Below are 27,230 nucleotides of genomic sequence, written 5' to 3' on the forward strand. Positions count from 1 at the left end.
AGTATACTAGATATAAAATACGTGCTTCATTTTTTTTCCTACAACTTTTGCTTGAAACACTTTTTCTCCCTGATAAACAGTTAATGAGTTACACCTGAGATACCCACATAAATGTGGGATCTTCATGTACAATGGGCATAAAATTGTCAGATCTAAATGAAAACTGAAATGGCACAATTTTTTTTTGTGAAATTCTCCACTATGAAATTCCATGTAAATCCATTCAGAAGTTTTCAAGTTGTTTCATACTTGCTGGCACACAGACAGCCAGCTAGCCAAACAGAGGAAATTAATATGCACTATGCAAGGTTGCAAATGTGCCTAAAAATGCATAAAAATAAATCATTTTGGCTGAAAAAATTAGAAGTACTTAGGAATTTTGAAAAATTTTTGCACTATGGGAGGAGTTAAACCATTTCTAATTGCAATAAACATACCATAAGAGCTGGTGTGTAGGCTAAGTTGCCACCAATAGCTGTGAAATTAAATGGTGACACTGCAGCAATGAAACCACCAATCCCTCGGTATCTCATGGAGTTCAATGTTACTGACGGTTCCTCACTAATTGGTTGGTATTTAGTTATCTCCTTTGCAGAATATGCATTAAACCTGTAGCACAGATATCATCACTCATAAAGATCATTACTGTGATCATAATGTTGTAACTGTATTTGAACTTAAGATACTTATACACAGAAAACTGCATTAGAAAGCATATGGCCAACTTTCAACTTTAAATAATTTCTATTTTGTTATAGATCAAACTCACAAAAGGATAATAACAGCTAACCTCAGTTTCAATACAGCAAATTTTATGAACTACAATTATAGCAACTTACACAGGGGGGAAAAAAAGATGCTGACAAAATGATAGCTGCAAAACCTGAAGGGAAGGGGCCAGTTGAGAGAGATCTATGCAGAAAAAGTGCATAATACCATGACAGGTTCCCAGGATATTAACTGGATTCAGCTGGATCAATATAAGGTATATCACAGGCTTTTGTGAACATAATAAACAGGAGTTGAACAATTTTTCAAGAACCTACTTCCCAATACAAAGTTCAGTAATTCTTCTCATACAATCCAATTTCCTAAGTACTCGCAGTCAACTGCACACTATGGTTGAAATTGGTGGTGGATCACTTACTTTTATCACTAGTAGTCTGCTAAACTACCATTATGCAACAGCGACTGAAGCTTATTCGTTACATCTTATTAAATCATCTTTCACAAGATGCTGTAGAAGTTGCAAGGACAGCAATTACTGATACTATCTTGCTGTGGAATATGAATCCCTTTCCTTGAGACAAAACAGATATCAGTAAACCCTCAAGCTTTATTCTCTGGCACACTGCCTTGGCCTCATACTACCTCATGAGGATATCAGCCACAACCCCCTCAAGTGAAGATATGAAAGAAAGTGGTAAATGAAAGCCTTTATTTCCAAGCCAAAAACCATCTCATCTCATCACCAGTCAGCCATGATACAGTGTCAAATATAGAAGGTGCAACAGCTGCTCCACAGTTGGTGATACAAAAGGAGAAACCTTTCATTTCAAGACTTTTATTCTTGATTTAATGAACATCCTTCTACCCGTCTCAAATTTTGCTTTTGCCTCTGTTATTCCAGTCAGCTAAATGTCTTGAAGTTCTCCTAACACTGAAATACTCTAAAGAATGTTTTCCTCTAATGGTCCTACAGCATCTTCCAGCTTCTCTAAGGGATAATGGGTAATTTCAACAAAGAATGAAATTGTAGTTCTTTAGCCCCAAACATTGATTTCATTCAACTGAATTTCGTGAACTTGCATGAGATTTTTATTTAAAAACACGAGTTTCAGTCTGTGACAAATGCTGTAAGAGTCCCAACTTAACTAGTCATCCATTGAACATGATGAACATGATCTACTTTTACAATCTTGGCAGACACAATATATAAGTATTCCTTACTTCACCCAGTCATCTGTAAGAACTATAAAACTTGTAAACTGCAATCACAAAGTCATCCACTTGTGAAAGATAAGGAACATTTTGTACAGATCTCAATGCACAGTTGTAGCTTACGTGCAATACAGTGCACAGGAACTACATACTTTAAAACATTTCTCAAACCTGTTGGTAGTCCATTAATGCTTCGTCATACTGGGAGTTGCATCTGTGCCCAGTCCTACTAGACCTTACTTACCCATCCAAGAAAGTCCAATAAAAGGAGTTTATGGAGTTCTAAAGTATGGAAGACAAACTTCTTTGGACCTGGCTGAAATCCTACCATGTACAGGTAATAATTCTGTAGAAATTTATTATTTATTAAATGTTATTACATCTTTCTGACCGCCTCTGTGGTCTAGCGGTCAGAGTTCCTGGCTACAGATCCAGAGGTCTGGGTTCGATTCCCAGCGCTACCAGATTTTCTGAGAAGTGGGTCTGAAATGGGGTCCACTTAGCCTTGTGAGGATAATTGAGCAGCTACTTCAAGGAAATAGCAGCTCCAGTCTAGAAAACCGAAATTAACGGCCGTGGGGATTTGTTGCACTGACCACGCAACACCCTCTCTCTATCTGCTAAAGTTGGCGCTAACTTCGCCAACAAACGGCCGTCGCTTGGTCGGTATAGTTCACTTGCAGACTAAGACCACAGAGTTATTACATCTTTCTTTGCTTATCAACATACAGAGATGAGTTACCTGAAGAAATCTATTAGTTCAGCTGCTGAATCAATTTCTGCCTGAATTGCTGTCTTTGCTTGGCCCAGCATAGTTGTCGCATTCAGTTTCATTCGGTACTTGTTTGCCATCAGATCAGCAGCCCGATGCCAAATCTGCAGCCTTTGCTCCAGAGGAACCCGATCCCATGTTGCCTGGGCTGCAGTGGCCACTTCTATTGCTCTTTGCACAATATCCTACAGTAAACAAGCACACCAATAAAAAGCTATACAGTAACTAATGAGATTTTTTTTAAATACTGGAAAATTAACAATACAATTATACAATTATGTGCAACTGTAATTGTGAAAATATGAGGGTTCTGTTCAAGACTGCCCATGCACATGACATCATGCATTTCTGCAAACATGAGATTACTGTGACTTACATCCAAAATGTCCTCGAATTTCGAACACCCACTGCTCTGTAACCATTGAGAATCTGTCCTATGTTTATATAACAATTCTGACTGGGAACGACCTCAAGTACAAGCTCCCAAAGTCAACATATTGAGTCACAAATCATCTAGCATAATTCACTGTTAAATTTACTTGTCTTAAAGCAAAACAAACAAGTTATGGTCCATATGCAATAGAAATGGGAGTCGGTATCTCTCTACTGAAAACTCTAGTAATTTATATTAAAAATGTAACCCACCCAATTGTAGCCATTGTGGCTCCCTCAACATATTTGATTCAAAGTTCAAATATTAAATAAAATGTAACGCCACAACTACGTGACAGTATTTGTGCCTGAACAAAAGTAGCATACAGCATGGTATTACTGAAGATTTCACAATTCATTCACTTACATCATACTCTATTTACACAAAAAGATGAACAACAAAATCAAACAGTGTGTACAACTGCAAATAACAGATCATAATAATCATAATTAAAAAGAATGCAAATTATTATTTCATTTATAAAAATTCAATATATTTCTTCACTGGAGGACATCCTAAATCATTAAGTGGTTCACACATACTAATTTCACTCTCGATTAAATAAGGATTTACCATGAGTCATTCATTTACACGTATATCATCAAGAATGCAATCACTTGTAAAATGTGCATCCTCCTTCACTTTCACATGACAGGAAACTTTTCCCATGTCATCTGGGATATTTTATCCATCTGACTGTCTCTGTTACAAGACATACTGCCATCAAAATTGATGTTTGAGTTATGAAGTCCCAGAAGGCCATGGGTTCGATTCCTGATGAGGTCACTGGATTTTTCAATTGACCTAATCCTTCCAGCCGCATATGGCCCTGGGGTAAACTCAGTCTCTAATAGAAATGAGTACCAGGATTCTTCCAGAGGTAAAGGGCGGCTGGCGCATAGGGCTGACAACCTCACCACCACCTATGAGCTGACTGTCTAGAAAATATTGGAGCCTCAACATCTCGCAACGCTATGGGCCTTCACAGCCTGTTACAGGATAACTATATTTATTACTTATTTATTAGTGCAGTCCTTTATTTTTAACTGAGATCTGTATGGTAGAATCCTGTCTACTGGATAATGTTCATGCTGATCCTTGTATTGTTTAATAGTGTCACGGCTCCACTCTCAACATGTCATGTGGCCTTCATGGGTCTTATGGTCCTCACTGCACTAGTCTACACTTTACGGACACAGTGTGCAAAGTCTGGACTGTGTCTCATCAATATAAATTGCCTTCCTTCTTACATCTGGCAATAGTTCTACGAAGGGATACATGTATCATTCTTCTATCATGCCTATTAATTTCTGGCAATCTTCACAGCGCCTTCATTTGAATTCAAAGGAATTAATCACTTTTCTTGCACTCTTTGAAATCCATAGCTTCCTCATCACAATGACATTTACAGTCCACACTTGCACCAAGACAGTAGTTTCACGAGTCCATCATAATAGAACTCAACATCTTGTGGACAGAGCCCTATATTCATCACTCAAATGCCTGGTAAGAAGTAACTGAGGTGGTGATTGTTGTGATGACAGTCATATTGATGATGATGGTTGTGGCGAAAGTGACGATGGTTATAACAGTCATATTATGGTGGTGTTTGCTGTAATGGTGATGGTGATCATGGCATGGAGATTGTGGCTTAGGAATGCCAACTGATGTAATGTTTAAATTAAATCACTGAAGATAGGTTTTATTTTGCATTGACAAAATCTCATTGCAGTGTGCCATTCTTACAGCTGTAATTCAGAAACCTCTAGTGTCAGAATAACAAAACTTCACACAAGTGCGTGGTAAAGTATGAATGACCGCACTTTAGTTCACACTGCAACAAGTGTTTCTTCCTTAGGAGAAAAAGCAAGGCTTTACTTTTCAGCATTTTCTTCAGCAAACACAAAGCCTTTTCAAGTTCCTCATATTTTCCATAGCTTAAGCTTAGTCTTAAAACATTTGGTTTGGATAATATACAAGTATCCACAAATATTAAGGATAAAAAAACACACAGCAAATAACACTGCCAACAAAAGCAACAATAGCAGCCGTGGCTTACAGAGAGCAGTTATACTTCCATTCAGGCCTTGACTATGCTAAAGGCACACTAGCACTCCAGACGTGAAGGCCATAACTTGTTGGTCATATTCTACTACACCACCCACCTGAATAAGACTGTGTATAAAACTACAAACTGATAAAACGGGTATTAGAAATTATCAGTATTTGAAACTTATATCACATTCCAGGGCCTAAGAGAATGAGATGAAACTGGCAGGATAATATTAAAACAAAACTTAGGAAAATGGGTTGTGGCAATTCACAAAAATGTGTGACAGGGGTTTGTAGAGACACTGATGAACCTTCAAGTTCCATAACAACACGGAATTTGCTGAACAACTGAATATCTAGCAACTTCTCAGGAAGTACTCTGAATTACGATTTATGAAGTTCTGGCACCCACCCAAATATAAAGTGCAGTGAAATTACTTACACAAAATGATATGAATACACAACTGATACAAATAATAAACATTTCAAGAACATAAGAACTGATAACTAGTAAAACTTTATTTGATCTCAATATCAGAGTTCACAAGGCCCCAGATTTATTAGCAGGTACATAATATCTTCCTTTAAATAGTTTCAAAGTTTCAGTGTTATGTATTTAATTCCAATGAAATCAATTTCATCAGAACATCTTAATAGCTTATCATTATTTACTATCAAATATTACAGCCATTTTTGTATGTAAAATTATGAATTCCTAGACCATTTAATAACGTACTTAAAACAGAGAGGTTGGAAGCATCAATCATGATGGCAAGATGATCATGAATGAAATTTGGATTTGAGGCAGTCTATTTTAAGGCACTAGTTAGTTAGTTATTGGAGAGGGTGGGTTTCCCCATGCACTGAGACGACCAGTATTGGTCCATTGTGCTTCCCTCTATGATATTCTATCAGTCTCTATACCCTACTGATATTGGTGTGTATCATCAGTCCCGCCCGAGCCAGCGAGTTCGGCCTCTACTGGCTTGTCGGTATCTATAATGCTTCCCCTATCTATCAGAGGCGTTAGAGACTACTGTTGGGCGGGAAATGTCCTTGAATTTAGCTTAGTGACCTCCTTTGGAGATATGAGGTTCTTTTACGTGCTGTAAAGCTTTGACACCGAACCCATGGCTTAAAGTCCCTCCTGGAGGACTTGTTCCCTGAATTTTTTCGCCCTTAAAAATTCCACGACCTCCACCAGGTTTGAACCCGCATACCACGAGTCATGAGGTGGGAACGTTACCTCTAGACTACGGAGGCCACTTTTAAGGCACTAACCCAGTACTCAGCTGAAGACACATCATGGAAATCATAACAAACCTCTGTATGGATATGCTGTAACCCACAAAAATTCTAACTGGGTACCTCCTAAATACAAGCCCAGAAAGCTACTGCTCAGTTCCATTCTGAAATATAATATTACTGCTGGACATTTATCCCTCGTGTTATTTTAACCAATCAACTAGATTCTCCCGTGAGGAGAAATGAGAAACCAGACAGTTAACATTCTTCATGACACTGTTCCTACAGTAGCAATTATAAAATTATCATGCTTGAATACCAAGAAATGAGCACCCTCCCCCCCAATCTGTTTACACACTCACAGTGCAGCACTACCAGCTCTACTGTGCAGACTGAATACAGTGAGTAATAATTCAAAATGCAGAGAAATATGTTTTATTTATTAAAATAATAAGCTAAAGCAAATATATTACAAAAGGTTTGATTACATTAACAAAGCCCAGAAGAATGAAGTGGTCAAAACATCTAAATGATCCTATTAAAAATGAAAATGTTACGGCAGGTTGGATTGAGAATTCCCACAAAATGCTCAACTCTACCGAAATGGCCCAGGATCCGCTGTGAACATGCAGACACTGCACAAATTTGCCATAACCCTGAAGAACCTAATTTAATGATGGCTCCTGTAATATAACCAGACTCATCCTTGTGAGTGGAAAAATAATTTAGGCAACGGTAAAATCTTTTGATACCACAACAAACTTGACAGAAGTTCAATTTTGGCATCATACAAATTAGAGATTATAACTACAGGTAAATACCAAACTAAATTCACCTAACAACTTTTAGTATATATCCCAAGAGATGAAAATGAATTAATTTGAGGCCTACAAATAGCTGGCTAGCTGTGTTGGGAAAATAATTTATTTTATGTAACAATTTATTACAATGTCACAAGTTTATCTAATAAGACCGTCAATAACTAACCTAAGGAGCCTCATGGAAGCACACATATGAAATCTACAATCACTCTTATTGTAGACAGATCTAGACAATACATCACAGAAGTCAGTTACTATAGGTAAGATTTTTGAATGACTAAAGAAAACCATGTAAAGCCTCAGTGAGGACAGCCAGTCAGGTAATCAATTCTTGGACCCTCTCAACAAGAGCTATTTAAACCAGTTCAATTTTCAGAACAAATGATTTACATCAGTTTTTGACGTGCCCCCTAGTGTTATGAAGGAATACATTAAAAGTGTTACTTTTAAAGGTATGACTTTAAATTGAACCTACTTACCAATGGCTAAACTAAGACAGAAAGCTGGTACATCATTAGAGAGATACAGTTATCTCTAATTTTCAGAGCCCCTTCAAATATCTCCTTGGGTTCAGAAGTGAATAATGGTAAATGCCACATTTCAACTTCTTCACGTATTGTTTATGAAATACGTTATCTGACATGCTGATAAGACCAGCTATGTAGTTCCACTGTAAGTTAAAATAGAAGTATACAATTATAACTGTTCAGCTAAGTAAATGTGTATGAATTTTGTAACAAATTTATTGTTGCTTACCTCTGCAACTATTAATCTTAATGTGGCCATCTCTGCCTTTAAATTCCCTATCATTTTTTAAATGCCAGCATTCTAAATATGTGGTTTTATTCAAACTGTTCAATCTATGTTTATATTTATATAATAATGTTTGGCAACTGATGTACAATTTTATATTTCATTGCAAGTATTGTATGATCTTCTATTGGATTTGAGCATCCTCTTGCATTAGTTGAGCACTTGACATAAATGTGTAATAGTGTGTTGTAAATGCAACACTTCATGGACTGTTGGTTAAAATACCACTTAGTCCACGTTGACAACAACTTTCGGCCACATGGATATATGCAATGATGATATTGGTTCATATAAATTGCCACACCATATTCTAATAGTTCATGGCATGCAAGATGTGTAAGTCTAAAAGATTTTTAAAAACAAACAAAATTTCCATGTCTTGTGTGCCATGAAGTCCTGGGGATTCACTGTGCTGACCACGCGACACCCTCCATCCGCCAAAGCTGGCACTAACTTCACTGACAAGTGTTGGTTTCTCAGTCAGCATAGTTCACTTGCGGACTAGAACTAGTGTGTGCCATGATGTATTTATTACTACCACACACACCTGCCACCACAGCATATGAAACTGAAGACATCCTTGAAACACACACACTGCTGCCAGCAACATTAAAAAAGAACATAAGACAAAATATAGAAAAACATACAATATATCACTTTAAATTATTTTAACAAAAATCAAACTTGTTTTTTTTTAATAAACTTTTAGACTTACACAACCTGCATGCCATGAAGTATTAGAATACCATGTAGCAATTCCTATGAATCATCATGTATATCATATATAGCCCCATATGGGCAAAACCTGTCATAAACATGGCCCATGCAGTGTTTTAACTAACAATCTATGAAGTGTTGCATCTACAAGACCGTATTATGCATATATATAAAACGAACATTTCTTGTTACATGATGTACCTGAAATTGTATCCCCAGTACAGCTGATTTGCAAGATTTCAATATTACATCTCATCTCTTTATGAGATATGTACGGTAGTGGTGATTTTAAACTAAACGATATGCTATATGTAAACAAAATAAAACAGCATTTGAAATTTGAATCTGTCCTCTTGCCCAAACTGATAAGAAAAATCATATCCTCTAACGGCTGACAAACACACACACACACACATATATATATAAAACTAGAGTATAAANTCTCTATAAACTACTGTAATTTCAGACATCACAGCATTGGCATGTACAATCTATATGGCCTGTGAGCCAGAAGCAGACTGGTATATATTATTTCCAGTAGTTGGCTGAGGGGCCGGAAGGTCGCGGGTTCAAGTCCCAATAAGGTCATTGGATTTTTTTTCAGTTGACCTAATCCTTCCAGCCGCACTAGGCCCTGGGGTTTACTCAGCCTCTAACAGAATGGGTACCAGGAATTAATTAAATAATTTTCCTGGGGAGTAAAGTGCAGCCGGCGCGTAAGGCTGACAACCTTATCGCCATCTTTGAGCCAATTGTCTAGATAGTGTGGGACCCTCAATGTCTCACAACCCTATGGGCCTTCATGGCGTGGTACAGCCATAGCTTTACTTTTTTTTTTACAAGCTTGTAAACAGTTTTCTTTAAAAATAGGCTCATGTCATATTGTAATTAGCTCTTCTATTCATTTGTTTTACTACACTAAACTACGTGATTTTGAATTTACATAAACACCTTGCAATTGAGAACTGAGATTTGGAACTTTGTTTTAATAGCATTAGTATTTTAATATATCCTGATTTATAATGGTACATGTGCTTATCATACATGTAAAGTGTTGCCTTTATAGTGCTGGTTTGCCTTATAATAATGGCCAACAGTAGCCAAAACATATAAAGGCCTTACTAAATATTAAATTGTTGCACCCAATGGACCATGATACTTATTAATTTGTTAAAAAAGTGTGATGGCTCATGTGTTTTATAGAAATAATATGATTGTGAACAATAATATAGTAAAAACATACTACAAATTTATATCATAAAAATATTATAAAACATACAAATAAATTTATTTGAATCAAAAATGGGGAAGGGGGTGAAAACCAAAATTGGGACACTTGCAAAAAAAAAAGTCAGGAACCTACTGTCTAAATAGAGTATAGGATGCTCATATCCTGAAATTCTGAGGTTGTGAACTATCCTAGGAACAGTTTGAGCAGCCACAATATTACGTTAACCAATGGTTTTCCCCTACCTGAACCCAGTGCTTTTCAAAATTTTGTATACTGATGATTTAAAACCACTATAATACATTCTGTATCAAAATTTATAAGAAAGTTTCTTTGCAGTGAGAAATTCTCCCTCATCATAAAATCTGAAAACAGATGTAGATAGAACTTCTTTCTTAAAGTCATGAAAGTGCGTAACCCACTTCTATGCTTATACTCGTATATTATGCTTCTTTCCATGAGATAAGAATATTAGAAAACTTGTCTGTAAAACTGATATCTTGGCCCTGGTACAAATCTGTAATACGTTGTGTGTTCAAGTTCTAAGGTCTCCGATTTTTTTCTCACACAATAATCAAACAAAAAATTTTAAACTTCTGTCACTTTTCAATGTAATCTCCCTGCAGCCATACACATTTTTCAAAACGTGGACGCCATGATTCCATGGCCACTGCGAACGCTTTTGTAGGAGTCTGTTTTGACCACTGGAAAATCACTGATGCACTGGTGAATGTTCGACCACGGAGAGTGTCTTTCATCGTTGGGAAAAGCCAAAAATCGCTATGAGCCAGGTCAGGTGAGTAGGGAGCATAAGAAACCACTTCAAGGTTGTTTTCACGAAGAAACTGCTGCGTTGCATACGTCCAATGCGCTGGTGCATTGTCCTGGTGAAAGAGCACACATGCAGCCTTTTCCGGCCGTTTTTCTCGCAGTGCTGGAAGGAGCTTGTTCTTCAAAACATCTTGGTAGGATGCACCTGTCACCGTAGTTACCTTTGGAATGCAATGCGTAAGGATTACGCCATCACTGTCCCAAAACATGGCCACCATCATTTTTTCAGCACTGGTGCTTACCCAAAATTTTTTTTGATGGCAGTGAGTCTGTGCGCTTCCATTGAGCTGACTGGCGCTATGTTTCAGGATTGAGAAACGGCTTCCATGTCTCATTCATTGTCACAATTGATGAAAAGAAAGTCCCATTCATGCCTTCATCACGTGTCAACATCGCCTGGCAAACTGTCATGCGCGCAGCCTTGTGGTCATCCACCAGCATGCTTGGCACCAACCTGGAGGACATTTTCCGCATTCACAGGTCTTCATGCAGGATTGTGTGCACAGATTCCACAGAAATGCCAACTTTGGAGGCAATGTTTTCCACACTCAATCGGTGATCCTCCAAAACAATTTTCTCAACTTGCTCGACCATGCTGTCAGACCGGCTGATGCGATGCCGAGATTGTTTTGGTTCGTTGCCACATGATGTTCGGCCTTCTTTGAGCTGTTGCACCCATGAACGCACATTTTTCACATTCATGACACCATCACCAAGTGTCTCACTCAACTGGAGATGAATTTCAATGGGTGTCACACCACGCAAGTGGAGAAAACGAATGATTACTCGCTGTTCTTGTAACGAAAACATCACAATTTTAGGTATCAAAAACACTCCTCACTCTCGCCGCCACCACTAGAGTTCTGTGTGCCATACAGTGCTGCCATCTCTGTCATGCATTCACAAAGCGTGCACGCGTATTTTAAACTAGACCACATGTGTCTATCTGCTCCCAGTCCTGAGAAAATAAATTGGAGACCTTAGAACCTGAATGCCCCTCGTACTGTATACAGACCTACACTGCCTATAACAAAAGCCTAACAGTTTTCGCATCTTCAAGAAATCCATTTCTATATGCTCACCATCCACTGGTGGTTTCTTGTACACACTGAAAGTACATGTTCTACTCTCCTGGATGTTCAACAAGCTCTGTCCAAATGCATTTTATATGAGCAAATTAAAACTGCAATTAAAAGGTTACACAGAAAACTGCTCATTACATAATGTAACAATGTAAACCATAACATGCTTGTCGAATTTGAAGTTCTCTTGCCAGTGACTATACATAGGGTAATCTTGTTGGTTTAACGCCATGTAGTTCAGTAGAATTCTGCCTCACTACATGGCGTTACAATCCCGATGATCGTATTCTTAAGGAATACACTTGTGTTCATGCATAATCTGAGCTATAAAACTTGTCTGTTTACCATAGTAAGAGAAATGGAATAAAGTAAGTGGTGCCTGGATGAAACTGCCATATTTTAGTCCCACAATATTGCAAATTGATATCCTTCAGGGCAAATATATTCAATTCTCTCACTGACAGACTCCGCAGTAAATTGGGACTTAAATAAATTTCTGTTGAGCTATAGATCATATTTTGGATACAAAGCTATACATGCAAAAAAGTGTGAATTCTGCATACAGTGCTGGCAGCATCAACCTCAGTTCATAATGCAACTGCAATAAAGTCAAAATCCCCAAAGATAATGGGGTCAAAATATAAAGAATCTATTGCTCCCTATCCCAAAAATTAGAACAGTGCATATGAAACATACAGGTATAAACTACACAGATTAACTAAAGAAATAACTTGCACTCTTATCAAGTTCTTAGGCAAAACACATTTGGAATCTGATATTGTAAGCATAACACTGGAAATTCACAGAGTGCACCCTTAAATTCATGTGCAGTCATTTCTTAAGTTAAAACATGGCTAACTATACTGTATCATGAATGTACGATAACCATACTTATAACTGAATGTTTTTATATGTTGGATTTGTTGTATATGTTAAAGCCATATGACCAAAATATCCGTTACTTTTGACGGAAACTTTTATCTTAAATTTCTATTTTAAATGATAATTTTGAGTGTATTGTACCAGAGAGTAATTGTATTATGATGTAAACAAACACTGTCATATGTTATAAGTCTTTTTGACAATTGCTTGATAGAATTAGCAAGATAAATTGACACAATTCTGTATCTAAGGCTATAGCCTACTACAGATGTAATGGAATAAGGAAGAAATAATAATATACTTTCCCAACCTTTAAGAAATTGTAACCAAATGAAATCATGCCGCCAAACTATACCACTTCCTGAAACACAGTGTCCCTTTACCAGCTGATGGGTTTTAGGTCCTCAACAAATTCCTTGTTATGAAACCCAAAGGTTCAGCATCACAAGACTCAAAACTGGCTATTACTTTGATCTAGTTCAGTCAAATTTACCTCCCACACAACATAATTACATATTATCCTCCAATTTACAATCAGGTCTAGCAAGTGACCACTTTATATTATTTTCCCACAAAATTTCTGAATTCGTTTTTGTTTCTTCCATGTGCGCTACATGCCATACATGTTTTTGTCAATTCTGGTCTATGTCTGCCTGGGAGCATCTTATATTTCTCAAATTCAGGCTTTGTGATGGATAGCAGATGGTTAAGTCATGCAGAAAAATCTGCAATGGAAACAGCTCGTCTTAAATTAAAGTCCTCTGGACTGAGAATCCAGCACCTTATCCTTCCTATTTCAATAAGATTCCATTTATCTCATTTCATTTGAAACAGAAGTTCATAAGGCAACCTATGCTCTCTTGTACTGTCTTACAGGATGTGATGCCATGCAATCTGGAGATGAAGGGAGCAGGTTACTTTGAAATGTCAGTCTTTTCTGAAGGGCTACATAGCATCACATTCCGGACAAAAGTAACCTTAAGAAAAACAATAATCTTCATTTTACACGTCCTTCTCGTATTCCTCATACATACCACATATAAACACAACTACATAAATGCAGTGTTGTGAACTTTCAAATAATTGTCAAATGATCAGGATATTCTGAAGTGGAAATTTTTGTATTATGAAGTGTTCCAAGCATCTGCTTGTTGCAAAGTCAACATAATAAGTTGCTATTGGTAACACAAAATATAAACTTTCATATGAATAAATGAACGGGAAGTCAGAAGTATGGCTGGAAAAGTAAACTAAATATCCCAATTACACACATTTTATAAACATATGCCTGGACATTGTTGATTTCTTTCAAGAGAGTAATCACCAAGATCACATAAATGTTGCTACTGGTTAAACATCTTTACAGATTTACAGAAAACTTCTAAAGTTATACCTTATCTAACAAAGCACCTTTCACTGTTATTTAATTTGAAGCTCTGTATGTTCAAAAGCAAATGTTTACATAACGGTACTCACCGATGTAGCATAGTAGAATTTAGCTATTTTCTTCTGATGACTGTGAGGCTGGAAACATAAAACAGAAATATCATCAAATGAATATGCAAAATTCAACCAAACCTTTCTTTTCAATTTCCCATTCCAAACCAAATTTTATTTTTACATTCCATATGAACTCGATGCTCTAAAATTTTTTGCCTAGTGGCAGGTATCTTAAGAGAACCCTTCATTCTCTATTAAGTTCCATGTACATTTAACAATCACCCACTATTTTATTTTCACATACCTTTAAACTCACCTAACTCTGAACTTTAGTAATGTAAAAGATTCCACCAAAATGCAGATATTTTCATTAATAACACAAAAAAGTTCAACATAATAAGATGTAGGGTGTTGTGAAGTTTAGAAAAAATGGTAAAATTTCATTTTCTGTAAATTCTGACTACAGTAAGCATTCATTCTTTGTATGTCCAACTACTTAAGTTCCCTATATATTTCACAATGCAACCACTGTACTTAAAACTCCATCAAGCACAATGCTCTGTTAGTCAAGCAATTTTCCATCTTTCATGTAACTTAAAGTTCACTACTGCAATCACAAAAATCTATTACTACACTCTATTCTGAGCATGATGACTAAAGTCCACACATACATGATTCATCAAAGATCCATTTTAATATTTCAATTCCAAGTGATTTTCTGGGTTTTCAACTAAAATCTGGTACACAATCTCATCTCTCACATGTGTGCTATAGTTCCTATTCATATTCTCCCTTTTTCGAAGATTGTAATATTTGGTGAAGAGTATATATTATGAATCTCCTCATTATGCAACTTTCTCAAATCTTCTGTCACTACCCCTTTATTATACCAAAATATTCTCCTCAGCATCTTGTCCTCAAACACCCATAACCTATGTCCTCCTATTATAGTGAAAAAGAAAGTTTCACACCAACACTAAACAGATTAAAGTTACAGTTTTGTATACTTTCATTTTCACATTTACACAGGACATTGGAAGACAACATTTCTATCTGCTTCGTAGCAGGCATTCTTCAAAGTCAATCTCCTCTTAATTTCTTGGTCAATAAAATTTTGCTTTGCTAGCAAAGTACAAGTAAGTAAAGGTATCCCTGTAACAGGGCGTGGGGGCCCATAGGGTTGTGAGACGTTGAGGTTCCCACATTTTCTAGACAATCAGCTCATAGATGGTAAGGTTGTTAGCACTATGCCAGCCGGCTGGGCCTTTAGCCCCAAGAACATTCCAATAATATTCCTGGTACTCATTTCTGTTAGAGGCTGAGTCAACCTCAGGGCCAGAGTGCACCTGGAAGAATTAGGTAAATTGAAAAAAATCCAATGACCTCACCAGGATTCGATCCCACGACCTTCCGGCTTGTAGCATAGTGCCCCAACCAAGCTAGCATCACTCCCAAATATTTGCACCCTGCAACATTTTGGAGACACTAATTCCCCATCTCTATGATGATTTTATCTTACATTCTGTTTGCATGAACATACGCTCAGTCCTCTCTGCATCTACCTCTAGACCAACCACCTTACTATTACCTAACTATGCATCAGCCTCTGCACCAGCCCAATATGATGATAATGACAGAGATATGGGACACGGATGAAATGCTTCCTGGAAGGAGAAAACCAAAGTATTCACAGAGAAACCTACACCAGTGCTGGACACTCTGTTTATCATATACCCAAACAGGCTGCCTTTGATCTGAATCCACATTTTCACGATGATAAACTGGTGTCTAACAGCCTTAGCTACGGCACAGATAATTCCTATCACTATTTCCAACATTATTTTAGAGAGTACGACATTGGACATTTGGGATTTCTATCATGCAAAAATGATCAAGCACAGAATAAATTTGAGAATCACAAGTCTAAACATCAAAAACTGTATACACATGTTTAACATTATTTGAAATAGCTACTCACTTCCTGATTTTTACTCCCGCTAATATGTAACGATAATGGGAACACACCACCATCACACTCAATAAGTTCAATCAACTAACATTCTACACATTATAAAACGAATGACAAAAACAATTCAGTTTTCCATTAACACAGTTAAGTTCTACTGAAACCTAATTTTAATTAATGATATCATCAAACATTTAACTCACCATAACTTGATATCTGACATCATTTGTTCGAATTTCTTCATCTCCGATAACAATGGGCACATCCTCACAAGTAGCAGCAGTTTCTTGCAATGCTGCCACCAATTCTTTACGTTCCCTGCTCCCGTTCAGGTAAGCTTAATAAATAAACCATTAGGCATTAAGAATTACAATTATCAGTACTTGAAAATCTGTTGTATAATACCCCATCATAAATTATTCATTACAGAAACAAGATTATTAATTTTTTTATATATCTGCAGATTATTTAATGATGGTATATCAATTTTTGAGCTCACATAGACCAAAATGTGATGAGAATGACTGCATAGTGAACTACAAAAGATGCACATACACATAGTAGCAAGTCATAAATCATTTAGTGATGCTCTGTGCACTACATAAGATACATATTGTCATATATTTAGGGCATCCTGCAGACTGATACATGTTGCAATACGTGTGTCAAGATGCAGACTGTGTGGGGATGCTTCATGTGAAAAGTTTCAGTGTCAGATGTGATGCATGTATCAGTGTCCTGTCATGGACAGGACACCATGAAACCTAGAAACGGAAACCAAAACCAAAACATGTCTCAACTTTCACCTTACTGTTGTGAAACTTGCCTGTACCTCTGCCAACTTGCCAAAATGTACCATATAGCTACTGAAGCAGGACTATATTAAGTGACTGAGAATTCTAGGAGGAATTTACAATTGAATTGTAAAGAACATTCAAACAAACACTTGTAGAAAGAAGTGGTCATGGGTTTCAGTGCAGTTTTATGATTGGGAGGGGGTGGGCAGAATGACAGTACAAAACATCTGCAAAGGATACATACAGACATAAGTACACTTCATTGCACTATGCCCCATTGAACTTTACCGACAATTTGAAAATAGCCCCCCCCGCAAAAAAAAAAAACATACATGAATTTGATTTAGTGGCAAATGAGAGAATTGTGGTATGGCTACCAGTCTATGCAACAAATGGATATAAATTTAATGAGATTAAGACAATGACAATATTAACTTTACTGTTACTCTCACTATGACATGTTTCAATCTACCAATCATCCTCGTGTGGTTTTATGCATATGTGCATGGTTATCATGTTATTTTTGTGTTCACTTTTCATGCCTGAAACATAAATTTTTTATCAAACATTTGCAGTTTTCATGGCAGTGAAGATTAAGGTAGTGCTGGCAGTGGTTTCACCAGACTATACCATCTCAACATCCTACAGTATGTAGTCCTAAAGGTGGTGTTCTTCATTTTTTATTTACATATCTGACTTCAGGAAAGCCCTGAAAACCACAACAGTATTAGCAATGATGCACACGGTAGCTTAGTCGGTTGAGGGGCTATGCTACAAGCCGGAAGGTCGCGGGTTCAAGTCCCGATGAGGTTATTGGATTTTTTCAATTGACCTGACCCTTCCAGCTGCACTATGGCCCTGGGGTTCATTCTGCCTCTAACAGAAATGTGTACCAGGAATTAATTAAATAATTTTCCTGGGGAGTAATGCACAGCCGGGGCGTAAGGCTGACAATCTTACCACCATCTTTGAGCTGATTATCTAGATAATGTGGGACCCTCAACGTCTCACAACCCTATGGGTCTTCACGGCCTGGTACAGGGATAGCTTTACTTTTTTTACTTTTTACATGTTGGTTCTCCAGGAAGCATGCATCCACTTTCCTCAGAAACACCGAGCTCCAAAACAAAGGACTCTCTTCTTCAAACTTGAATGAACTAACCAACCTTGCTGGTGTCACAGCAAAAAAAAAAATTGTTCACCTCCATCAGAGAACAACATGCAAGCTAAATTTGGCATGGCAGGCAAACAATCCACATGTAACCTAAGACAATGAGTAATTGTGGAAGAAATTCTAAGCAATGAAGTTTATCATGGAAAACTTAAAAACTGAAATCAGAATTCTTAGATTCAACTAGCTTCTAGTTGCATGGACAACTGGATTCCAGCCCTGAATCCAGGGCATGACAGAAATGAATTTCATCCAAGGTTCAGTTATTCACAAACTCATACTTCTGCATACATGTGGGCAGTACTTTTCACCAAACTACTAGTTTAGAACTTACTTCAACAACAGCTGGTAGCCAGTGGCAACAAAAAAATGTTGGCTGGCAATTAATTTTCCTATTCCACATTCAGTTTGCTTTTAGAATTCAGGTAATGCCACTTGGTTATTTACAGCACAGCAGAAATGTAAAACCACATCCAAAGAAGTTAAGACCAATATAAATGGTAAGCCATAATAATTAATTTCCCTTTTAAATTTTGCTCTTTTCCTTATGTCATGCCTAGCCTACATGTGTTTAGGGCAAACAGTACAAAAGGAAAAAATGCATCTCGCACAACAGTCATAAGTGAGAGCCGCAGCAGGTTGTAGGAAAATAACGATTCACCTTTTTATGGTGACCAAAGCATCTGTCTGGCTACCAGATTTTCAAAACATTTCTAACCCCTAATTAATTGAGATCCAAGTAAAATTGGTATTACCTGCAAACTTGTCTGTAAAGTTCCTTATAAATAGAAGCACATGGTTCACGTACAATTTAAGCCAGTAACTAAGATTAGTTAGCAGCAAAAAATTTCAAGTTTTATAGCTATTTTCTAATGGCATAAAAAGTCTTCTTCCAAACTTACACCATCCTTCATGGCACTATTTTCTTTTCAGTCTTGATCATAGTAAATGCAACATACTTTCGGTTCCCTCTTCTTTTTCAAACATGCTGTCAGACTCAAAGCACTATGAATGCGCATTCAGATAATTTAAGAGGTATAAATCCAGAAATTCTTGCGAGACAGGTACACTTCTATTATTGATATAGAATTGTGATGGAATGCGCTAGCTACTCATGGCTTCACTGTGTCATTCTTTATCAGCATGTGTGTGCCCTACACAGATATGTATATGTCTCACAAGATGTATGGCAACAGATGATGTTGCCACTCATATCAATGTGTATGAGGCACTTTGAGACCACTGAATGATGAATCAGAAAGCATGTGGTTTGATGTGATCATGGTCGCTCCTCCCCCAAATTCTTGCTGTTCCCAATGGTTATTTTCCTTCCCAGAACTTGGACCTTCCACTCTCTTTAATGTCTACTCTTGAGCATACTACTATCTTCTCTGCAAGGTCAAAAGTCCATGCTGATAGCTCAGATGTAAATAAATGATGTTTGCACTGTGAAGACTGAAAGGACTGAGTTGTCTACGTGCACAGCAGAAGAAAGAAGTACACATCAGAGAATACTAATTAGAGTGAAAGTCTGGCGTTACGAGTACTGCCTACAACAGTAACTTTATTAAAAAGAAGTTCTGTACTGAAAACTAAAATCAAATAATGGTAACTCTGCTATAATGAGAATAAAAATATCAATTAGTTACTTTACACAAATAATAAAGATACACAATTTTCAGTAATCTGCATAAGATGATAGATTTTGTACACCATATATTGAAACTTACATAAAATGGGTTCATTTTTAACATGGAAATCGTCAATCTTCACCTCTGGCACAACTGAACTAAGAAGTCGGTAATTAAACCTAGAAACATAACAATATAAGGAATTAATACATGAAACCACTACCATAGTAAGCAGTTTATTTTCAAACCTTTGCGATCTTTCATTCATTTTGTTTCACGCAAATATTCATGCTTTACAATTTTCAAAATCTGATAGGCTAGATATCACTTAATAACTTCACACCTACTAATTACTATACAAAGTCAACATTATAGGCCCACAGCATAAGTTTCTTTCAGTTCCTTCTGACCAATGCTTTGATAAGTTAAGTATCAAGGTCTAACATCCCTTGTACAAGAAAACGTACCTTAATAAAAGGCTTCATACTGCACCATTTCCACATATCAATCAATACTGTACATACATAAACCTTACTAAAGCTACATACAGTAGGCCTATTCACACTTACAGTCTACATGTTTCGATATACAGACATCAACAAGCCTTATATTCCCTTATCCTAAAAAATGACACCATAAGTACTTCTTAGACATAATACAGTTTGATGTACCTATGATGAGTATTTCATGGGTTAATGAAATGTATGGCCTCATGATAACCAACTCTGATCAAAACATATCACCTATATATGACAAATACTGCATGCAGCTTCACTAAACATAAGTACAACACTAACTGCTGCATGACAATGGTGCAATATAAAGCCTGTGATACCACAACATAATGCAAAAGTACAGTGTATAATTTTTTTATGTTTTCATGACTATGAATGTGTTAAGAAGAAAATCTGAATCCTGGACAACCAGAATTTTCCGCTTGGAGTCTAGATCCAATGGTTTTGGCCATGCATACATAACTCAGGACATGAAAAAAGAACCCATATTACAAATGGGGTCTGACAAGATGATACTGAGACATGTATATGAAAAACCCTTCATAGTCAGATTGCCTGACAGGAGTGAATGGGAAGACGGGTTTCGGCCCAACAGAAAAAGGGGACTGATCTGGTATACAGATGGTTCCAAGATAAATGAGGGTGCTGGAGCTGGTGTATACTGCTACGGCACGAGGCGGAAACTTAGTTTCAGCCTTGGGCAGTACAAGACAGTATTCCAGGCAGAAGTATATGCAATTAAGGCATGTATTATGGAGCATTTACATAGGAACTATAGAAATAGGAACATCTACATTCTATCTGACAGCCAAGCTGCACTTAAAGCGCTTGACACACACCAGATCAACTCAAAATTGGTCTGGGATTGCCACCAAACCCTCATGGAACTGGCCAAACATAACAGGGTATAACTGATATGGGTGCCGGGACATGAGGGTATTGCTGGAAATGAAACAGCAGACCAATTAGCTAAGATTGGAGCTGAACATCCGTTCATAGGACCTGAAGCGGCCTGTGCAATCAGGGACTGGACAAATATGAAACACAAGAAATACTGGGGATCCTTGACTGGACTCGGGCAAGCAAAGGGACTCATACGAGGACCTCAGCTAAAAGAGCGAAGGAACTGTTGAAGTTAAACAGGAACCAGCTATGATGGGTGGCGGGACTACTTACAGGACACTGTCACCTTAAAGGACACCTCTTCAAACTGGGACTAAGTGATAGTCCCACTTGTGAGATGTCAAGAAGAAAACGAGACAGCCTCACATATCCTGTGTGAATGTGAGGCCTTAGCTTATTTAAGATTACATCACTTGGGTCAATACTTTATGGAACCAAGTGACTATCTTGATGCCCCATGTAAAATCCTGTGCTTCATTCAAAGTGCAGGATTGCTGAGGGGATAATCAAAAGGGGAAGCACAATAGACCACTGTAGGTCACAATGTAAGGGCTGAGGAGGCCTACCCCTCATACATACATTCATTCATTCATTCATGTTCCATCATGAGAAGTTATGGTTTAAGGAGCTGGAAGTCTACCTTCAACCCATTCACATTTAAGCGCAAAGCAACATATTTCTGCTTTGGTTCTTTTGTAGGAGTCTTCTCCAGTGGCACAGTAATGTATTCATTCACATATTCAACTGGCCTCTACTGTAATCACAGATGACTACAACTGTAATCGGACCTATAGTGTGAAGACCACAGGCAACACTGCTGGTGGTGCCCATAGCAGGTGAACATGTGTACACTGCAACTTTGTTTCTGAAGCAACTTCACAGATGTGGTAAATTTTCTTTGACATATTTTGCCAGTTTTGCGAAAATTATGGATGTTTGGATGATGGATAACATGGAGTTTACTGCATTATGTAAATACATATGTAAACTAATCATATTGTAAAGATACATCATTTAATTACAACAAATCCCTCATTAAAAATTTAAATTGCAGAACCCCTGATACCAAGCATAAGTAGCATTCAGTACACAGCAGTGTCCTGTTGACTTGTCAGATGTTCGAACTAATCAACCATCAAACAATTCTAAAACAGTTATGTATCAAGAAAATGAAAGTACAGACTGATGTCATCTGGGTTGTGATACCATGAACCGAATGGGTTGGCATAGCGCTAACACTGTTCACTCATATTTGGGAGATATTCTGTTTGAACCCTGGCCAGGACACCACCTATCAGGCTGAGGATTTTCATGGTTTTCCTTAGTCCCTCTATGCAAATGCAATGACAGTACCTCAATTAGGTTTACGACCACTTTATTCCAAATTATCAATCTACTAACCTTACCACTGAATTTTATACAGTCTTGCTACTGACAGCATCATAAAAAAAACCACATGCAAACAAACCCATGTGGCACACACTCCAATAAATCTAAAACTGGTGACAAGATAACAAGTTTATGTATAATCCTGTACTGAAGCATCCCATTGCATTATATTACAAACTGTACTGTTTCCTTCCATTCTTATCCATTAACAAAAACAACCAGACCTAAATGATGTGAATACCACCAGCAGGGAATCAGTTTAATCTTGATTTACATTTTAATTATAATTGTAACTTCATTTTTACCTATAACTGAAACAAAAGAAAGATAGTTTAACTCTACTGATAACTACCACTACCTTGTACTGTATACTGCCTTGCACATTGCATGGATGTACCTGATGGTGTTCATATGAAAACTGAAACATGTTGTATTAACGTAATGACGAGTGGAGGGGGATAGTGTGCATAACTCGATAATATTGCATTATTAAAGTACTGCAGTGAGAGCGACGAAAAAAACACGGCTATTTTCACACACGTATGTTTTCTATACATTGCGTCTAGTAAGCAAAGTGAAACAATTTTAATTTTCCAACAAGTCTGTTGACAGACAATGTCATACAGATGTATGCCAAAGCAGCTAAGTGCGTGACCACTGTATTTACAAACTGTTCCTTTTCTTATACGAGATCTTAAGTTTTCATGGCAGTGCAGGTTTAGATTGTGGTCTTCTGTGCTATTATAAACACTTAGTCTGGTAGGTAGCTACTAATGTTTTGGAGGAACTTGCTGGCTCCAGCTTCAGGGTCCACCTCTACCTCTTAGCCTTTTATAACTGTCTGAATTCTTGTATTCATATGAAATGCTTTCGTTTTTGGATACCTATCATTCACGTTGTCAACATAAAGTCTCCTTTTACATTTACAAGGTATTTCTATTCCTCCTGTAATCCAGTTATTATTTCTTTTCAATGGTCTGCACTCAACAGTATTCATAAAGGAAACAATTTTTACTGGGTGAGTGCCTACAGTACGAGAAATTAAATGATGTTCTACTTTACAAAACGAGTGCAAAATTTATGTTAAAAAAGGCCTATCGAAAATACACTTAATAGCGACTGTAACTTCAACAAAGAGTGCATTTTGATTACTTCACTGCCAATGAGTAAAACGTTTTCGCAAGTTATTACTAACACGATCTAATGCTTATATCCGTATAACTCAAAATGCAACATACTTATTCGGAAATGAAATCAAGGCCATTATTCCACACACTGTGACTGCACGATTTGTTCACCCCATGACATATGACCTCATGATAAGTGCAAAAGGCTATCTGTAATAAGACAAACTACCAAATCCGTCTTTCGTTCTATCTTATCACGATGGACGTGAGGTCAACTATGGGGGTGATTAAATTTGTATAAAAACACAAACACTCGCTTATCTGTATTATGTTGTTACTACTATCATACCAAGAAGAAGGAACAACAAATGTACTTACCTTTGGATGTTGCACATCAGTCTCTGCTGACATAAACTCAACATCTTCGATCAAAATCAAACTAACCGAAAAATTAAAAAAGTATCTTACAACACACCTTCATTCGACATCAAGCTAACAGATGTCGACCCATTTATTTTTATATTCAATGCGCAAATCGTTACTGCGCATTGCTAGAAGGCCAGGGCCTGACAGGGTTCTTCTGGGAAAAGAATTGTTGCTGTGCAATTTTGTTTTAATTTCAACTCACTGGTTTGTATGAATAAAATACGAAGGCCGTCTTTGAACATAAAATGAAGCCAAACGTGTGGATTGGTATAATCAGTATAGTGCATTGTGGGGTTTATCGTTGTAACGCGCGGCGAGTTCCAACTATATATTTTTCTCGTGGGCTTGCCCCACTCAAGGATCAACACACTTACCCATCCTACACATTTACTTCCGTCTTTAATGCAACCTTGTTTCCAATTTCTCCTTAATTTAAAATGTTTAAATTAAAATTAAACTGCCATATGTTTCGGTCTTGGCCTTTCTCAAGAAACTTTTAATTTGCTGAAACCGCTACACTGTATTAAGCCAACATATTCCAGATTTATTGCATTTTCGTTGTTCACAATAAAATACATTTGCTTGAGAACTTAAATCTTAAACCTTTCTTGCGCTGTCCGTGTTTTCTGTGTTGTTTTGTTCAGCCACATGAATATCGGCATGATGTTATTGTTATTTTTACTCTTATGTGCCCCATTAGTATGCATGTTCCCACAAAGTTTGTTTAGTCGAGTGCATCGAGTGTATGTCACTTTATGGGAAAAACACAGAAACTTTAATTGATGCTAGAGAGGAGGTTGGTTTAGAACGTCTAGAAGTAAACAGAAAAGTATGCAGGGCAGAATCACGACATAAAGATAGATAACAGATGCTTCAAAATATGGCACATTTAAAATTTTAGGAACAACAGTAACAAATCAAAATTTGATTCAGGAGGAAATTAGGAGGAGACTGACTTTGGGTAATGCTTCCTACCATTTAGCCCACAAGCATTTGTCTTCTTGTTTGCTGTCTAAAAACATACAAAACTACAGTTTTGTCTGTGGTTCTGTATGGGTGTGAAACTTGGTCTCTGACATTAATGGAGGAACACAGATTGAGTATGTTCGGGAACAGGATGCTGAGGAATATTTGAACTGAAGAAAGAAGTGATGGAAGACTGGAGAAAACTGCATAATGAGGAGCTTCATAACTTGTACTCTTCAAGTCTAATTATAATGATCAAGTGAAGGAGGATGAGATGAGCAGGACATGTAGCACGAATGGGGGCGAAGAGGAATGCATGTAGGGTACTGGTAAGAAAGCCAGAAGGAAAGAGACCACTAGGAAGACATTAAAATGAATCTAGGAGAGAGAGGATGGGATGGTGTGGACTGGATCGACCTGGCTCAGGGTAGGGACCAGTGGACAGGTTTTGTGAACACGGTAATGAACCTTCAAGGTTCCATAAAATGCTGGGAAGTTTTTGAGTAACTGCATAATTGGTGGCTTCTCAAGAAGGGCTCAGCTCTGTGAATGAATGAAATAGTACTAAAGTACAAAATACAATGAATAGACACCATCTGAAATGCATAGACAGTGTGTTCTTTTCTGGAAATATTTTAGATTTTCATCAGTGTATTTACAACCTTATAATAGTATGTAAACAGTTGATGCACTATCCAATATAATTACAGTTCAGTGTAGAAACTATTTAAATTATGTTAGGTGGTAGCAGTTACAAACTATTTCTGCACATGGCAAAAGCTTCTAATGTTGTAAGAAAGTTACAGTGCATGCAAGACTAAAGATGATTATGATCATGGAGGAGGAGAAGAAAAGGGAAAGAAAAACAAAAGAGGGCAAAGTCCACAAAATCTCAGTGCTCTTACAAACCACAAGGCAGGATTATAGCGATGCACTGTTAGCAGCAGCAAATGAGTTAAATGTCTTTACATTCAAATACCAAAATATAAATTACTTCCATTTCAGAAAACATAATAGTATTTATAAGAGCAGAAACGTAAAACTGTATCTAGGAATGTTACAGAGGTTTTACTACACTACCTTTCCATAAAACACATCAAAAACAGAATGCTATTCTTATAACATGAAAATAATAGTAGCTGAAAGTATGAGGGGTGGGCCTTCTTGGCCCTTGCACCGTGACTGCAGTGATATTACATTACTGCCCCAAGACAAAATCTCAGAAACAACAAAAATAGCACTTATGTTTTTCACATGTTTGTGCTATACCAATTATAGTCTTCTGGATTATGAGACTTAAATCTAGTAGGTAGGAAATTACTGCCTCCATCTTCAGGACAAAAGTGAAAGGAGTCAGAATGTTGCCAGTTATGTGATCATTAAGAATGGTGAACAGGAATCAGAAAAAAAAACAGTTTTCAGGGCCGCTGCAGACAGGAAAGTAAGAAAACAGCGCTTCTTAGAGCAGCACAGAGAAAGTCATTGTTTTTTCTGTGTAGAGAACCTTCCATCCCTTCAGGATGTGGATAAAAGGCTTCCATGACCTACTGAGGGAGAAACCTCCTTCTCTGTTCAAGTTGTTTGTGTAGCACTCAGTGTCTTTTGCTTCCCTTATGATGTGGTCCTGCATATAAGGGGTAGTGCACAAAATGATTCAGTATTTCATTTATTAATAAAATCTTTATTTCAATTATAATACTAGAATCTAACATACAAAAAGAAGGACCACTGCATGGAGATTTATCCTTTGAATCAAGTGTTCAATATGACCACCATTACAGCTGGAAACTTCTTCAACAGGAACTGTGATGTTGATTACTCGACAGCATATATCCTCAGTTATCTCGCTGCAGGCCTCAATGATTAGTGCGCTCAATTCCAGTATTGTTTGCAGCCTATTCTGAAAAACCTTTTCTTTAAGGAATCCCCCATAAAAGTAGTCACATTGGTTTAAATCAAGGCCAGTTCTCTCCACATGCGAAACGATTAGGAAATTGGTTTGAGATGACAAGCAAGTCAAAAGTGTCATACAGGAAGTCCAAAACAACATTCGATGTGTGTGGCCTGGCTCCATCCTGCATG

The 27,230-nt window shown here is 37.3% G+C and overlaps 1 protein-coding gene across 3 annotated transcripts in view; it reads right to left on the reverse strand.

Moving 5' to 3' along the window:
- Positions 1 to 24,280, reverse strand: part of LOC111868895 (delta-1-pyrroline-5-carboxylate dehydrogenase, mitochondrial) — a 41,052-nt gene extending 16,772 nt beyond the window's left edge. The window contains exons 1-6 of one of the 3 annotated variants that reach the window (XM_023859970.2): positions 24,135 to 24,280; positions 19,922 to 20,001; positions 16,427 to 16,560; positions 14,294 to 14,341; positions 2,684 to 2,898; positions 438 to 609 (exon numbers count right to left, since the gene is read on the reverse strand). In XM_023859970.2, coding sequence (XP_023715738.1) covers positions 438 to 609; positions 2,684 to 2,898; positions 14,294 to 14,341; positions 16,427 to 16,560; positions 19,922 to 20,001; positions 24,135 to 24,178 — 693 coding nt within the window. In that variant the 5' untranslated portion in view covers positions 24,179 to 24,280. Of the gene's footprint in view, positions 1 to 437; positions 610 to 2,683; positions 2,899 to 14,293; positions 14,342 to 16,426; positions 16,561 to 18,946; positions 19,026 to 19,093; positions 19,470 to 19,921; positions 20,002 to 24,134 lie in introns of those variants that run through there. The other 2 variants (XM_023859972.2, XM_023859973.2) reach the window with 2 other exon arrangements.
- Positions 24,281 to 27,230: the final 2,950 nt, after the last annotated feature.

Source organism: Cryptotermes secundus, unplaced genomic scaffold (genome assembly GCF_002891405.2).
Source record: "Cryptotermes secundus unplaced genomic scaffold, Csec_1.0 scaffold685, whole genome shotgun sequence".
NCBI lineage: Eukaryota > Metazoa > Arthropoda > Insecta > Blattodea > Kalotermitidae > Cryptotermes > Cryptotermes secundus.